The sequence below is a fragment of the Lactuca serriola genome, chromosome 4 (genome assembly GCF_051521515.1).
Source record: "Lactuca serriola cultivar US96UC23 chromosome 4, Lser_US96UC23_V15, whole genome shotgun sequence".
NCBI classification, from domain to species: domain Eukaryota; kingdom Viridiplantae; phylum Streptophyta; class Magnoliopsida; order Asterales; family Asteraceae; genus Lactuca; species Lactuca serriola.
The window spans coordinates 183374529-183390286 of record NC_136411.1 but is presented as its reverse complement, the minus strand read 5'-3'; the positions used below and the strand labels follow the sequence as shown (position 1 = coordinate 183390286).

Genomic DNA, 15758 nt, shown 5'->3' with positions numbered 1-15758 from the left:
TCTCCATCTTTAAATGCAACTCTCTCTCTCTCTCTCTCTCTCTCTCTCTCTCTCTCTATCTATCTCTATCTCTATCTCTATCTCTCGCAGTTGGAGCAGGTCACAAACTAGTGGATATCACTCACCAACATCTCATGATATCGAGCCTTTTTCATCTCCTCGTCCACCACGTACTGCAGAACAAGAAGGGCCCTCTCCCTAAACATCACGGTGATCCCAGTCACCGTCTCAGTCGTCTGCTGGAGATCCTGCACTACTGGAAAACATACCTTTAATGACGCGCTTTTTACGACACGCACTGATTAATGATACGCAAAAGGACGTGCCCTTAAAATAGTGTTATCTCTCCAAAAATTTTAAGTATTTACGTCACGCATTATTGCGTGCCCTTAATTTAGTGTCTCAAGAAAAAGAAAAAAAAACACGGAGGGCACATTATCTTAAACGCGCGTCGTCTCTACCTGTCGCTTTATATTTTAATGAAACGCGCTTTTAGTAGACAAGGGGGAAACGAAATCCCCAAAATTTTTAAAACCCGCCTCGTTTTTTCTATCTTCTATCTATCTTTCATCCTTGCAATCCACTCTCCCCTCTCTGATAATCTCTCCTCTAGATCTCCCTTTATTCTCTACCTCCAGTCTCTCTGTAAACCCTAAGCCATCGCCACCTCCCTTCTCTCTAGCACGTGCTAGGGTTTTATTTTCTTTCAAGCTTCCACTTCTCTCGTTTTCTCTAAACCCAGTAGGTGCGAGGGTTCGAATAACTGAGTGAATTCAAACAATCAATTTTCCATTTCAACTTCTTTCAACTCTGGATCATCGGGTATTTTTTCAGATTCCTTTTCCGGTTTTGTTCACTTTTGAAATTGGATTGGGACCTGTTCTTTTCTACTTCAATACTCTCGATCTCAACCGGCTTTTCTTCTTCCACTTCGTCTTCTTCTACTTCTTCTAACAATGGAGGTTCCTGCTCAGAGGTAACCTCGGCAATATGCAATTTAAAAACCCCAAATAAGTCGAATTTTTAGGTAGAGGGTTCTTTATCTGGAAGCACAAGGCCATCTACAATCGATTAAGCTAATCTGAGCTCACAGGTACATGTGAGCTTTATATCTTCCCTCCTTATCTTTCAACCGTATTAACGATCATGGCAATTCCCACCACATTATCGACACTACCTTCTCCTTCTTCATGTCTCTCTTCAAAATCACTTCAACCCATTCATCTTACTTGCCCTAAAACCACAATTTCACTTTCAAAATCCAATTTTACCCCCTTTTCAATTCATCGTTCGAATCCAATCAATCTCGCCTCATCAAGAAAACCCATCAGCTTCATCTTCAGTAGTTCATCCATTGTGTCGACAAGCACTACCAATTATGAGGTAACTACCAACAATATACCAATTTGAAGTGTTCATATTCATTTTTGTAAATCCCCATTTGGGTAAGCACGGTTTTCTCGGTTATTAGGGTTTAGTTTTATGCAGATTTTCCTTTCCCAGTAATCTGAAACCATGTTTGCTTCTTCAATGGCTGTTAAAATTTTCTAAAATAAAAGTTTACGCACCAAAATTTGGAGGAAAAAACTTGGATTCCACAAGTATGAAACCATATCTGCTTCTTCAATGGTCACTTTCTGATACATTTGACAGTTTTCAGATGACTCACAAGAGGTGGAGCTGAGATTATTTCTTGGAGATGAAAGCATTCAGAGCTCGAAGGATGTCATTGTTGACATCGATGAGAAATTCTTAACTATCAAAACTAAACACGACGGGTCATTTAGAATCGCCATGGAAATCAGCTTGTATGAGAAGATAAAGCCAGTTGAAACAATATGGTACGTCTCCATCTTCTAAAAATCCAATTTTTCATTGACCTCGATGCTTCACATCTCAATTAACAACTATTTGATTAATCAGGTTGTTAGAAGATGATCAACTGGTTGTTAATTTAAAGAAACAAGATCCCGAGGTGAAATGGCCTGACATCACAGAAACATGGGAGTCATTAACAGTTGGAGTAGTGCAACATCTGAAAGGGGCTTCAGTTTATTTAGTTGGGGAGTCCTTAGAAATCAACCATAAAGTTTCTAGAGAGTTAGCAGTTGGCCTTGGGTATGTCAGTATGTTACTATGTTAACATTTGAAATTAACATTTACCATTGTTGTCTGGTTTCTCAGGTATACACCCCTGAACACAGAAGAGCTACTGGAAACTTTTACTAAGCAAATAGATGATTCATGTGAGTGATTTCACCAATCTTTATGAACAAAATGAGACTTTTTTGTGTTAATTTAACAAGTAATAATTAATAAATTCTAGTGGTGATTGCAGAAGGATCAAATGTTGTAGCAGAAGCAGAAGGTGTCATATTGGAAAGCCTAAGTAGGTATGAAATAATGAAAACATTTTCCCTTTTTTTTGGTTGATGAAATGATGGAATAACTGACTGATGGACACCTGTCATTTTCAGTCATATTCGTTCGGTTGTTGCAACGATAGGAGGGAGGCACGGGGTGGCTGCAAGTGGGGATTGCTGGCGGCATCTTTACGCTAGATTTACAGTGGCCAATGTACTATTCTTGGAGTCGCCAGCTGGAGTGGGATTCTCGTATTCAAACAGATCATCTAACTACATGACAGGCGATAACCAGACAACTAAAGATTCTTACACTTTTCTAGTAAACTGACTTGAAAGATTCCCCGAATACAAAACCCGAAGCTTCAGATATCCGAAGCTTTAGTTAGTAGAAACAGGAGTACTATCATTGTCCCAGCCGGAAGCAATAAATATGAAGGGTGGAGTGCATTCAGGAACATCTTGGAAGAAATAAATGAAGCATCTAATCTTTTAAAAGTGATAAGAAGAAATCTTAAGTGATTTCCTGTACATCTAGTAGTAAGATGGAGGGCCAAGTGCCAAAGGTTGTTCCTGTTGAGTCAAGTAAGATCCCAGCTGTTGCCTTAGGGTCTTCTGAAAGTGGACTTGTGCCAATATTGTTGACTTCCAAGGACACATCTGCATCCAAGAAACCATCAGTATCACCTTCACCAGGGGTATATTTGTCCGAAAAAGATCCTATTTTGATTCCATCACAAGATTCACGACTGTCTGTGGGTATTATTAGACATGAGGTTGGGAGTAAAGTAGCTGCAGTTGAACAAAATCAAGAAACCCCTCTTGTGATCAAATCGACTTCTTATGAGATTCCCTTTATACCCTTTAACTTAAATTTCTCAATGTCACTATACTTCCTAAATAGCTAGATCACTAAATGACATATAAATCCTTAATTAGGTACAAATGTTATAGTGGCATGCATAGATTACAGAAACTTTCCCATTCCAGCAGACTGCAAGTGTTAGTCTTTTGTTATTTTTTCAATTTAGTTTTTTTTTAAAATAATATATAAGTGTGTTGATGTTAACTTACACTTAAGAGGTGTCTTCTCCTTTACTAGAGAACAAAACCACAATGACACCATTATCAATATCTTCAGTTCGATAAAATCCATAACTGAGTAAAACAAAAAATGGGAGGCTGCTGTTGTTGCTTTTCTAAAGGAGTAGAGCTCAACACTTCACCCCGATTCTATCATGTTAGTATACTATATGGGAATGTGAAATTACCATCTTACCCTTCTTATTATCCGAATGTTAGTTTTTTTTTTTCTTGATTGTGCAGTATCCAATAGCATCAGAGGAGCGCCAACCTTTGTCATCATCAAAGAGTGGTGCAGTTTCTGCACCACTGTTTGTGGATACTCTTCAAAGAGTAGGAGCAAAAGTGGAGTTGATGTTGTATGAGGGGAAGACTCATATTGATGTGTTTGTTCAGGTAGTTTATTAAATTTACAATTTTGGTCCCTGAGTATAATTGATTTTTTGCAAATTTGGTCTCCAAAAGTTTATTTTCTTCCAATATTGGTCATGATTTGAGGTTCTTATAACGTTTTTGGTCACTCTTCCAAAGAAAAATTGAGCTGATTTTAGAAAATTATTTTATTACCACAACTTGTAATGTTGATGATAGCAAACGTCAAGCTTATTTTCTTCCAAATTTGGACATTTTTTCTACATTTTTGCTCCTATTCTATAAAGTTTATTCGTGGTTTAGTTTTTTTCTTTCTCTAGTCTTTGTGGCAGATTCTTTGGTTAAACCCTATGGCACCAATGAAGTTTACTAAAAACAATGTTTCCTTAAAGAAACACCATGTAGAATTTGTTTAATATAGGGTTAGTGTTGTGGCTTCTGAACTTCTTTCTCAGGTATGCTTATTGTAGTTTGACTTTCATTGACAATCTTGAAAGACAATAATTTGTGTAACTATAAATCTACAATTACAGCTGCAAGATTGGAATAATAGAAGGCAGTTTGCACACCCTAGTTACTTCCATGCTGATGGTGTCAATGATCACTTCATTTCTCAGGTAATAATTATTTACTTAATTCACATATTTTTTTTAGCAAAAGGATTATGAGTTAGATATGAAAATTAAGGGGAAGTAAACTGGTCAAATAAATAAGGTCAAATAGGTCTTCCATTGAAGGGTTGGCCTCTAACTGTAAGTTTCCTATGGAAGTTTCATAGTTTACATTGGGGTTGACATAAGAATACAAATGCAGGGAATTTACCAACTATGCCTTAGTATAGGTATTCAAGTCCATAAACCCAATTTACAGAACCCAAATCAGTCTTATTTGGCATCACAACAACACCAGCAACACCAACATCAACAGCAACAAGAAGTATTAGCACATGCTCAGGCACAAGGAAAACTTGGTGCATCACCAAATTACAAATTTTCTAGATTATCAAGAGGCAATATAATCATGAAAGATGGTCAACCGTTGAGAAACGAAGGATCTAATGGCATCTTCAAGAATGCTAAGGTACTTAACACTTTTTTTAATATTACAAATATTTTATATTGTAAAATAATCTTTCTTGTTTTCTCAGAACATTGAGCGCCTAAAGAAGTACTTTGATATATGTGGTGGTCTAGCAACCTTTATTCAGGTGCTTCTTTTATATTTCTTTTTAGATTGAATGCTTTGTGTAACTTCCACATGGTGCACCTTAAGTTGTCCCCTAACTTCCATTTTCATAAGTTTTCTAGGTTTAAAAAAGATTAAGAAAAGAGGAAGTCATGGATCCTAAAAATGACCCACTCAGTAAAAACAAACCCACTCAGTAGGAAAATGTCCTAGCTTTGGTGAGTTTTTTTTGTCCCAGCTTCTGGGTACATGGAATTTTTTATTTTCAGAAATTAATTAATCAGAATGACTCAGTCGATATTACCTGCTTCATGATCAGGTGCCTCTCTTGATCTTGTCTATTTGTTCTATCAATCAATCTCAGGCTATCAATCTTTTGGGTATGATGCAATTAGTCAACTTTGTTCATGTTTGGGATCTGTGTGTCTATGTGTATAATGTCTGAGTGCTTTTATGTAGTTGGCTGAAATGAGACTTTTTAGTTTTTCAATCCACAAATCTGTCTGATGCAATGAACTACACTGACAAGCAACTAACAGCAGCTGTTGTGTCTAAAGGGTTAAGACCTGGTCTTGCAGGGACTGAATCAGGTGCACCACCAAGATTACTATCTCTGGTACGAATATGTTAGGATGCTGACATGCACAATAGGTCTTCATTTGATGATATCATCTCCAAACTTGATCTCAGCATGGTTTTGCCCTGTTGCCTGTAACGGGCCTCTAAAAGATTCTCCTGTTCTTATGTATTTGCCTGGTAATTTGTGTTTGGTTATAAAATTACACAAATTACCATTTTACCCCTGCAAAATATGCTTATATTTACTTCCTAGTTGGATGTGATACTTTGTGTAGGGTTGGAAGGAACTGGAACTGGCCTTGTTGTACATGAGAAAGCTCTTGGAAAGTGAGTTGAATTTGGCTAAGTCATTATTGAGTGAGATAGGCCAATGTACAACTGCTTATCCATATAATTAGCTGTTTGGAGCATTAGTCTTAAAGAATTATGAAAGGCAGGATGCAACTTTACTTAGTTGGAATTTGATGTACATAGTAGATTAGATGCAAATTTATATATTGTAAGAAATAGAATTGTATGACATTAAATTTATGCAATGGATTCTATTTTTTGTATATGATATTTTATTATCTATTATGAAACATTAAATATAAATTTAATTTTAAAATAAGTAAATCTATAAATAATATTTTTTTAAACATTTAAAATTACGATACGCAAAAATGTGTGTCATCTTCATTTATGACATGGCCTTTCTTGACAGGGGCTTTCTTTATACGCATTGCGTGTCATTAACATGCGCGTCGTAAGATTACGACACGCGAATGCATGTCGTCTTCCTTTATGACAGGGCCTTCCTTGATATGAATTGCGTGTCGTAAACGCGCGTCGTAATTGCGCGTCGTAAATGAGCATCGTAAATGCGCGTCGTCTCTCTTTATGACAGGGCCTTCCTTTGACGCGCATTTGCGCGTCGTCTGAGCCTTTTACGACGCGCAATGAGCGTCGTAAAAGGCTGTTTTTCTAGTAGTGTTGGAACTCCCTGGAAAGCTATTGCACCTCAATAATAGGTGCAAACTCGACCCTGAACCTGGCTGAAAAATAACTCCAAGTCATCATATCCAGAACTGCGTCATCTCCAATGGCTCTTCCAACCTCCTCCCACTAGTCATGTGCCTTGTCCTTCAAAAGACAGGACGCAAGTCGAACCTTGTCCACCTCGGGACATCTACTGGTGCGGAATGCATTGGCGACATCCACCAACCATCTGGTACTCGCAATGGGGTCTCGATCCCCATGGTAGTCGGGAGCTCCACAAGCTTTGAACTCCTTGAATGTCAGTCTGCGCGACCCCATCATGGCCGCTACCTCGGTGCGAAAATCACTCAATCTCTCATCTAGAAGCTCCAAAATACCGTCCTTGATCATGTCGAGATCACATGAGTCTGATCCAGGATACCGCATGTGATCTCATAGGAGATGAACTCCCTAGTCTGGTCGTCTAGCTGCCCGACTCCTGAGCCCAAGCCCGATCCCTCACCGATGCCTAAACTCCCGACTGGTTTACTGCGTAAAACCACCATTCTGAAAAACACATCAGAATAAATATCAGAATAATAATCATATCTCGATGGATCATAATGTTGGATTAGTGTCTAAGCCCGTAACTATATTTGGTATGTACTTGACCCGGTTGTGCATGGTCCTTTTGGGTTGCCTTCACCAAAGCAACTTGACAATGTAATTTAGGAGAGAGAGAAGATGATTATGATTTATTAATATATTATAGGAATAATATATTAAAAGAGAAATCATATTATTTGATTAATATTAGTCACAAATTAATTAGGAATTAATTTGGTGACTAAAAGAGATCAATTGAATAAAGGGGGTTAAACTGTCAAATGTATGATAGTTGGATGTTGGGCTTCGAAACCTAATGGATAATAGGGTGAACGAAATTATGATGGGGATCCATCATATTTTCGTCCATAGGCCCCATTCCAGAAGGTTCCATGGGCTGCTTGGTGATTAAGTTGTCCATTAGGGTTTTAGTTGAAACCCTAGCAGCCTACAGTACAAATAGAGACCCTCACATGCAATTTTCGGTCACATGATTCCAAGAGAAACCCTAGGGCCGATTTTAGCATCCTTCCTCCACTCTCATAATTGCCTTCTTGCTTGTGTGGTGTTTGTAAGCCGTTAAAGGAGTTACACTTGTGACTCTAAGCTCAAGAACAAGAAGATTCAAAGGATTTCAAGCCAATTGAAAGAGGTAATCACTTAGATATGTTCTTATAATGTTAATTTCGAATTATGCATGCTAGATATAGGGTTGAAAGTCTTGAATTAATTACATGTTCAATAGAGAAGCCTAGATCCAAGCTTTAGGGTTTTGCATGAGCACATAAGATGTTCTTTTGATTAAAACCCATCAGTGATATCAGAGCCTTGATTGGTTTCTGTTGTATGTGACGTAATTGTCGAGTTTTGACTAAAAATCTTTTTTCTGGCCTCTGCCCAACTCAACTTGGCGAGTCAGTATCTGGACTCGACAAGTCTACCCAACTCGGCAAGTCCAGGTAGTGACTCAACGAGCTCGGCAGTCAGATAGAGGATTTCTCGGGATTTTATTGCTATTTTGCTATAGGATAAATGCCAAAATTGTTTTTTAATGATAAAGTCTGAATTTTATTATATTTAAATGATTATCCTTACCAAAACAAAAAGATAATATCAAATCATTTGAATAATAGTTTCTTTATATGATAAATATTGATTGTTTAAATTATTTGGTAATTATCTTGTGACTAAAATTGGATTAAGTCAAATATAGATAATCACAAAATTAATTGTTTAATTTATATTATTTGTTATTTGATCCTTTGTGTTTTGAAAAGTTCAAAACTTGCCCTCAAGTTTTGAGATTTAAATTTTTTGATTAAAAGTTTAATTATGAATGATTTAAATTTCAAACCCTTAGAATTTTACAAGTTTAAAATTCAACCCTATACTATTATATTATTACAAGATTAATATATATATATATATATATATATATATATATATATATATATATATGTGTGTGTGTGTGTGTGTGTGTGTGTGTGACTTAAAGTGCTAGTCTTACCGTTAGTAGACCTCATTTACGAAGCCAATCTATAAAGGGGGTATAAGGTTATGGCCTATAAAATGGCCGTTTAATGGGTATCCACTCTTACCCACCGCTTCCTTGATTGGTGGAGGGCCGTTAGCCGAACGGGTAGGATAGGGCAGTCCACTCCTCGTTAAAAGTATAATGAATGATACGAAGTAACTACAATGTTTTTGCAAATTCCCAATCTTAGTTACTTTAGGGTAAAATGTGAAAATGATGCTACTCCATGGAATTACACTTTGTACCCTTGTCAAATGTTAGTGGAGCGTGTGTGGTTAACCGGCACACTAATTTGGGATTGACATTGGTAGCGAAGGGTGGCTTGATGTTTGTCATAGATCAATGGAGCGTGTGTGGTTTACCGGCACATTGATTAGGTGATAGAGACATTGGGTGCACCATGTTGATTCGCATGGTTATTCACACCTTTTTTGTGATCCTCAGTATCCCAGTCACAAACTTGAAGGGCATATCGAGATTTAAACATGCCATTGAAAAGTTCAATGAATCTCAAAAGAATCTAGGAGTTTTCAAATACATTTAAAACTTAATATCCTTTCGTTTTTCATGGTGTAAATTAGTGAATCGTCATTCACTTACCTTCAAATTATTTTCATTTATATTACGACAACCCTTTTTTTAAGTTGTGAATAATGTTGTTGGATCCTAGCCCTAATTCTTCATTTGGGTGTTTAATTGGGGATTCTTTCTAATCAAACTTGTCCTTTTCTATTTTCAGATGTCGAACATAAACAACAACGCTCCTGCAACTACTGGTGGATTCTCACTCATGAATTTGTGTGGGAAAGTGATCTTTAATGTCAACAACTTCAACGAGTGGATCCGAAACATTCGAATGATCATTCGATACGAGGACAAAGAGTATGTCCTCGACGAGAAGCTTGAAAAGATCAATACAGCAACTGCCACTGCTAAAGAAATCGCTGCCTTTGAGGCTCATGAACGTGATGCTACGAAGGTTCATTACATCATGCTCGCGACTATGAATGCAGAACTCCAGAAGTCCTATGAGGACATGTATCCATTCGTGATGAATCAAGATTTAATGGATATGTACCACCAAAGCGCGAGGCAAGAGCGCTATGAGATCATCACTAACATGATCACCGCTAAGATGGGGAGCGGATAACCCTTGACATCGCATCCGCAGAAGATGCAGAGGTATGTTGATCGTCTTCTAAAGTTGAATGTTAACTTTGATGAGGATTTGGCTATCGACATCATTCTCCACTCCTTGTCTCCATGCTACAACCAGTTCAGAATGACCTACGACATAAACAAATAGGAGGTCACCTTGAGCAAGCTTCAAGGGTTATTGAGAACTGTTTAGTGCAACCTAAAGGATAAATCTATTGCATCAACTCCTACTGTTTCGGCCCCTATGTTGGCAATAGGGCAAGGGAGAGGTAAGAAGAGGAAGGCTCCGTCTAAGAGCCCCAAAAGGGAAAGTCCCAAGATGGTTCCTCTTCTAGTGGAACCAAATCAGGTCCTGCTAAACCCTCCTATAACCCTAAGCAAGCAGAGTGTTTTTATTGCCACGAGAAGGGCCACTGGAAACGAAGCTGCCCCAAATATCTGCAGGACATTAGAGATGGGAAGATAAAGCCCACCTATGCAGGTATGTATTCTATTAAATCTAACAACTCATCACTTGCTACTTCATGGATTCTTGATACAGGATGTGGTTTCCACATTTGTTCTGATTTGCAGGGCCTAAGAAGAAGTAGGGAGGTGGAATGTGGGAAGATGAACTTGATTATGGGAAACAGAAGATCGTCACCTGTGACCAGAGTCAGAGTTTATTCTTTAGTGTTGAGTAATGGGTTAGGATTAGATTTAAATAATTGTTGCTATTCGCCAGATATGGCAAGGAACATCATTTCTTTTCATGGATTATATAGACAAGGTTTCAGATACTCATTTGATAATAGTAAAGGTTCTATTAATGTTCATTTGAATGGTGTTTTTTATTTCAATGCATTTCCTTGTAATGGAATATATGAATCTGTGTCGGTTGTAGACAATTTAGGAAATGATGTGTTGAATGTTTATTTGTCTAATAGTTTAGACAAAGCATGCTTGTGGCATTGTCGCCTTGGCCATGTTAACAAAAAACGCATAGTCCAACTCCAAAAGGATGGAGTGTTGGAGTCATTCGACCTTAGGGACGATGACGTGTGTGAGTCTTGTTTGCTTGGGAAGATGACCAAGTCACCCTTTACTGGCACTTGTGATAGGGGTGAGGTCTATTAGATCTCATACACACCGATGTGTGTGGGCCCTTTAGATCCACCACAAGGGATGCTTGCCGCTTCTATGTGACTTTTACAGATGATTATAACAGATATGGATATATCTACTTAATCAAGCATAAGTCAGAAACCTTTGAAAAATTCAAAGAGTTTAAGAATGAAGTGGAAAATCAGTTGGGCAGGAAAATCAAGATGCTTCGGTCAGACCGAGGAGGAGAGTACCTAAGTCTTGAGTTTCACGAATATCTTAAGGAATGTGGAATTGTTTCGCAATTGACGCCTCCGAGAATGCCACAATGAATGGTGTGGCTGAGAGACGTAATCGGACCTTATTGGACATGGTTCGTTCCATGATGAGTTGGGCTTCGTTACCAATAGCTTTCTGGGGGTATGCCTTAGAGACTGCCGCCCATATCCTTAATCTAGTTCCCACCAAGAAGGTTGCCAAAACACCTCACGATATGTGGACAGGGAAAGCTCCCTCGTTGGCACATATCAAGGTTTGGGGTTGCGAGGCAAAAATGGATGGAAATGTACACACTTATAAAGCGCGATTGGTTGCGAAGGGCTTTACTCAAACTCCTGGAGTTGACTATGATGAGAACTTCTCGCCAGTTGCCAAGATAAAGTCTATTAGGATGATGCTCGCAATAGCTGTGTTTCATAACTATGAAATATGGCAGATGGACGTTAAAACTGCTTTCCTTAATGGGAAGCTGGCTGAGGATGTTTACATAAATCAGCCAGAGGATTTTGTCGATGCGAAGCACCCCAATAGAGTGTGCAATCTTGAGAAATCCATTTATGGATTGAAGCAAGCATCTCGCAAATGGAATCTTTGTTTTGACGACAAGGTCAAAGAGTTTGGTTTTCTGCGAAGAGAAGATGAGTCATGTGTGTATATCAAAGCCAATGGGAGTATAGTGAGCTTCCTCATATTGTATGTCGATGACATATTACTCATAGGAAATGACATCCCGACACTACAGGAAGTTAAATCCTGGCTTGGGAAGTGTTTCGCTATGAAGGACCTCGGAGAGGCTGCCTATATTCTGGGAATAAGGATAGTGAGAAACAGAAGTAAGAGACTGATAGGACTCAGTCAGGATACATACTTGGATAAGGTACTAAAGCGTTTTGGTATGGAAAATTCCAAGAAAGGGGAGTTACCAATCCAAAGCAATACCAAGTTGAGTAAGACTCAATTCCCGAGTACAGAGGCAGAGATAGCTGATATGAGCCGAGTACCTTACACTTCCGCTGTTGGCTCGATCATGTACGCTATGACTTGTACTCGCCTTGATGTGGCCTTCGCTTTGAGCAGGATCAGCAGATATTAGGGAAACCCTGGTAGAGCCCATTGGACTGCAGTTAAGAATATTCTTAAGTACCTTCGGAGGACCAAGAAATGGTTTATAGTCCCGGTGAGAGTGATGACTTGAGGGTAAGAGGGTACAGTGACGCTAGCTTCCAGACGGATCGGGATAATTACCGTTCGCAGTCAGGCTGGGTCTTTATACTTAACGGAGGAGCAGTGACTTGGAAAAGTTCCAAGCAGGAGACTGTGGCTGATTCAACGTGTGAATCAGAGTACATTGCAGCAAGTGAAGCGTCGAAAGAGGCAATATGGTTGAAGAACTTCATTGGAGACCTTGGAGTTGTACCATCCATAAAGGAGCCCATGGAGATTTTCTATGATAATGAAGGAGCGGTTGCCTTAACCAAGGAACCAAGGGATCATGGTAGATCCAGACATATCGACAGGAAATACCATTTCATTAGACATCGGGTAGAAGAGGGACTCCTCATAGTGATGAGGGTATCGTCAGAAGATAACCCAGCAGATCCCTTTACGAAGGGACTGAGTAGGGTTAAGCACTTGTAGCACGCTAGGAGCATTGGGCTGAAGGACGATATAAGTTTAGATTAGATAGGAAACGTGTAAGGGATAAATTTGTACTTAACATTTGATGAATGAATAAAGGTGTGTTATTTATAAGTAAAGATACTATCTTGTGTTGATTATTTATCTATTGTTTCAATTTTTCATGTTTTGACTTCCTGAATAATAAGATTGTTCAAATAGTCCATAGTCGCTCATATGTTGGAAGTAGATATGAAAGAAGACTGTCATGAATTTGTTTGTAGATTGTCTAAAATGTTTTAGGCATGGCTAGGGTTTGCTGCAAGGTTCATGAGTGCTTATGAATTGCGATTTGAGCATTGGAATAAACCCGCGCTTGCTTGTATCACTTCATGGAATTTATCACGAGTGATCGCAAGACGATAATATCATATAATCTTTAAACCTAGAGATATGGTTATTGTTTATTGGTTAGTTGTGCATTCATAATGCGTAAACACATCAGTAACTTGATGTTATAAAAGACATTGTTGTGTATGATTTAGCCAGTGAAAAATAAAGCATATAAGTCAAAGTTTATATGTTCCTTTTATTCTAAGAGGATAAAAGCGATGTATGGCCACTTGATGATTTGGTTTGACTTATGTGTCGGGCACGGTCAGGACGAAGTTGATGTGTTCAACTAAGTTCTATGTCAAACAAATCAGAGATCTAGGAACAATATGTTGAACAATAAGTATGACTATATTCCATCTAATTATCAGCATGATATCTAGAACAAAGGATTGAATGATCCCTTATCTAAAGGACAAAATTTTGATTAGAGTTGACAGCATCGTATAAGAGCTACGATTGCTAAACCGGATTTTGAAGTCATATGTGAGATATAGTTACTAGACTTATCCAAGTGGGAGACTGTTGGATTAGTGTCTAAGCCCGTAACTATATTTGGTATGTACTTGACCCGGTTATGCATGGTCCTTTTGGGTTGCCTTCACCAAAGCAACTTGACAATGCAATTTAGGAGAGAGAGAAGATGATTATGATTTATTAATATATTATAGGAATAATATATTAAAAGAGAAATCATATTATTTGATTAATATTAGTCACAAATTAATTAGGAATTAATTTGGTGACTAAAAGAGATCAATTGAATAAAGGGGGTTAAACTGTCAAATGTATGATAGTTGGATGTTGGGCTTGGAAACCTAATGGATAATAGGGTGAACGAAATTATGATGGGGATCCATCATATTTTCGTCCATAGGCCCCATTCCAGAAGGTTCCATGGGCTGCTTGGTGATTAAGTTGTCCATTAGGGTTTTAGTTGAAACCCTAGCAGCCTACAGTACAAATAGAGACCCTCACATGCAATTTTCGGTCACATGATTCCAAGAGAAACCCTAGGGCCGATTTTAGCATCCTTCCTCCACTCTCATAATTGCCTTCTTGCTTGTGTGGTGTTTGTAAGCCGTTAGAGGAGTTACACTTGTGACTCTAAGCTCAAGAACAAGAAGATTCAAAGGATTTCAAGCCAATTGAAAGATGTAATCACTTAGATCTGTTCTTATAATGTTAATTTCGAATTATGCATGCTAGATCTAGGGTTGCAAGTCTTGGATTAATTACATGTTCAATAGAAAAGCCTAGATCCAAGCTTTAGGGTTTTGCATGAGCACATAGGACGTTCTTTTGATTAAAACCCATCACATACATATACTACAAGTTCCTTGGATTCATCTTAGCCTTCCTTGAATTGAGTTTGGATCCTCTACTTTCATTAGTACAGGCCCATACTACCTTCCACATCTGTCCATACTTTCATCAAGAACTGACTTAACTTCACCAAGTCCCTTATACTACTATTGATTCACGCGCTATTCTCATCCTAGGCTTGCCCTAGGGTAATTACCATCCCACTCTCCGCCATCAGTTGCATAGGAAGTCCCTGTTGCCTCCCCCTAACTAGCTTGCGAATACCAATACATATCACTAAGACTAGATAATTCTTCGAATGAGAGATCCTATACTACAACGGTTGGACTCAAACAAGAGCTGTGAAATAGAGCTAGACCTAACCTTCGGAAATTATTTAGTCCTCGCAATATGTAACTTAACATATTTGTTTACTAGTTAGTAAATGACAACTATAACTCCTAAAAGCACAAAGCATGCAACATTTGAGCATTGCGTAAACATAACCAAGCATATCTCATTTAGGCTATCCCTGACTATTCTGTACTAGCATGCAGTTCATGAAGTTGAGATACATATAACAGGCATATAAGGCATCCTCCCTACATCCTTAGCCCTAATCTAGCATGAAATTCTCATAAATCTGATACATATATAACATAAACTTGTATGGGTAATTTGGGATTACTTACTTGAGCTCCACTGATTGCATGCACCACACCCTTTGCTCTTTTTCAAAATTCTTTTTACTTTTTTCTAAAATTTCTTTTTCCTTTTCTCAAAGTCATTTTTATAAAAAGGTTTTCCTTTTGAAAATTTATATACCAATTCCTTAGTTTGAGTTCAGACACACCCAAATGTATGACCGAATCCCTCAAACCAATGCTCTGATACCAACTTGAAACATCCTAAAAATGTAGTCAAAAAATTTCCTTTTAAACCTTTTAAGAAAAGCCACAACTCATAAAACAATATAGAAAAATCCCAAATCGTGTATCTCAAACATCATATCATAATAATGTATTAAGACCATGTATCAAAATGTCAGACCCCCAAACCGAAACGGTGGAAACGTTCAGGGGTGGAGGACGTCATGTATAGTATCACAATAATTGCATCATAGTAATAAAAGTAAACACAACCATTACATTGAATAAGTAAAATATTTACATTTGTTGGATACATAATTCGTATACATCAAAAGTATAACAAAAGTATAAAAGACGAGTCACTATAAGCTCCGT

General features: G+C 38.0%; 1 protein-coding gene across 1 annotated transcript; it reads left to right on the top strand.

Annotated features, from left to right (window-relative positions):
* Positions 1–1146: 1146 nt before the first annotated feature.
* On the top strand, positions 1147–2694 carry LOC145099054 (putative inactive shikimate kinase like 2, chloroplastic). Its single transcript, XM_079036639.1, has 6 exons — positions 1147–1383; positions 1654–1841; positions 1924–2118; positions 2185–2246; positions 2327–2393; positions 2478–2694. Exons 1-6 carry the CDS (start codon positions 1147–1149, stop codon positions 2692–2694), a joined length of 966 nt encoding a protein of 321 aa, XP_078892765.1.
* The last annotated feature ends 13064 nt before the right edge of the window (positions 2695–15758 follow it).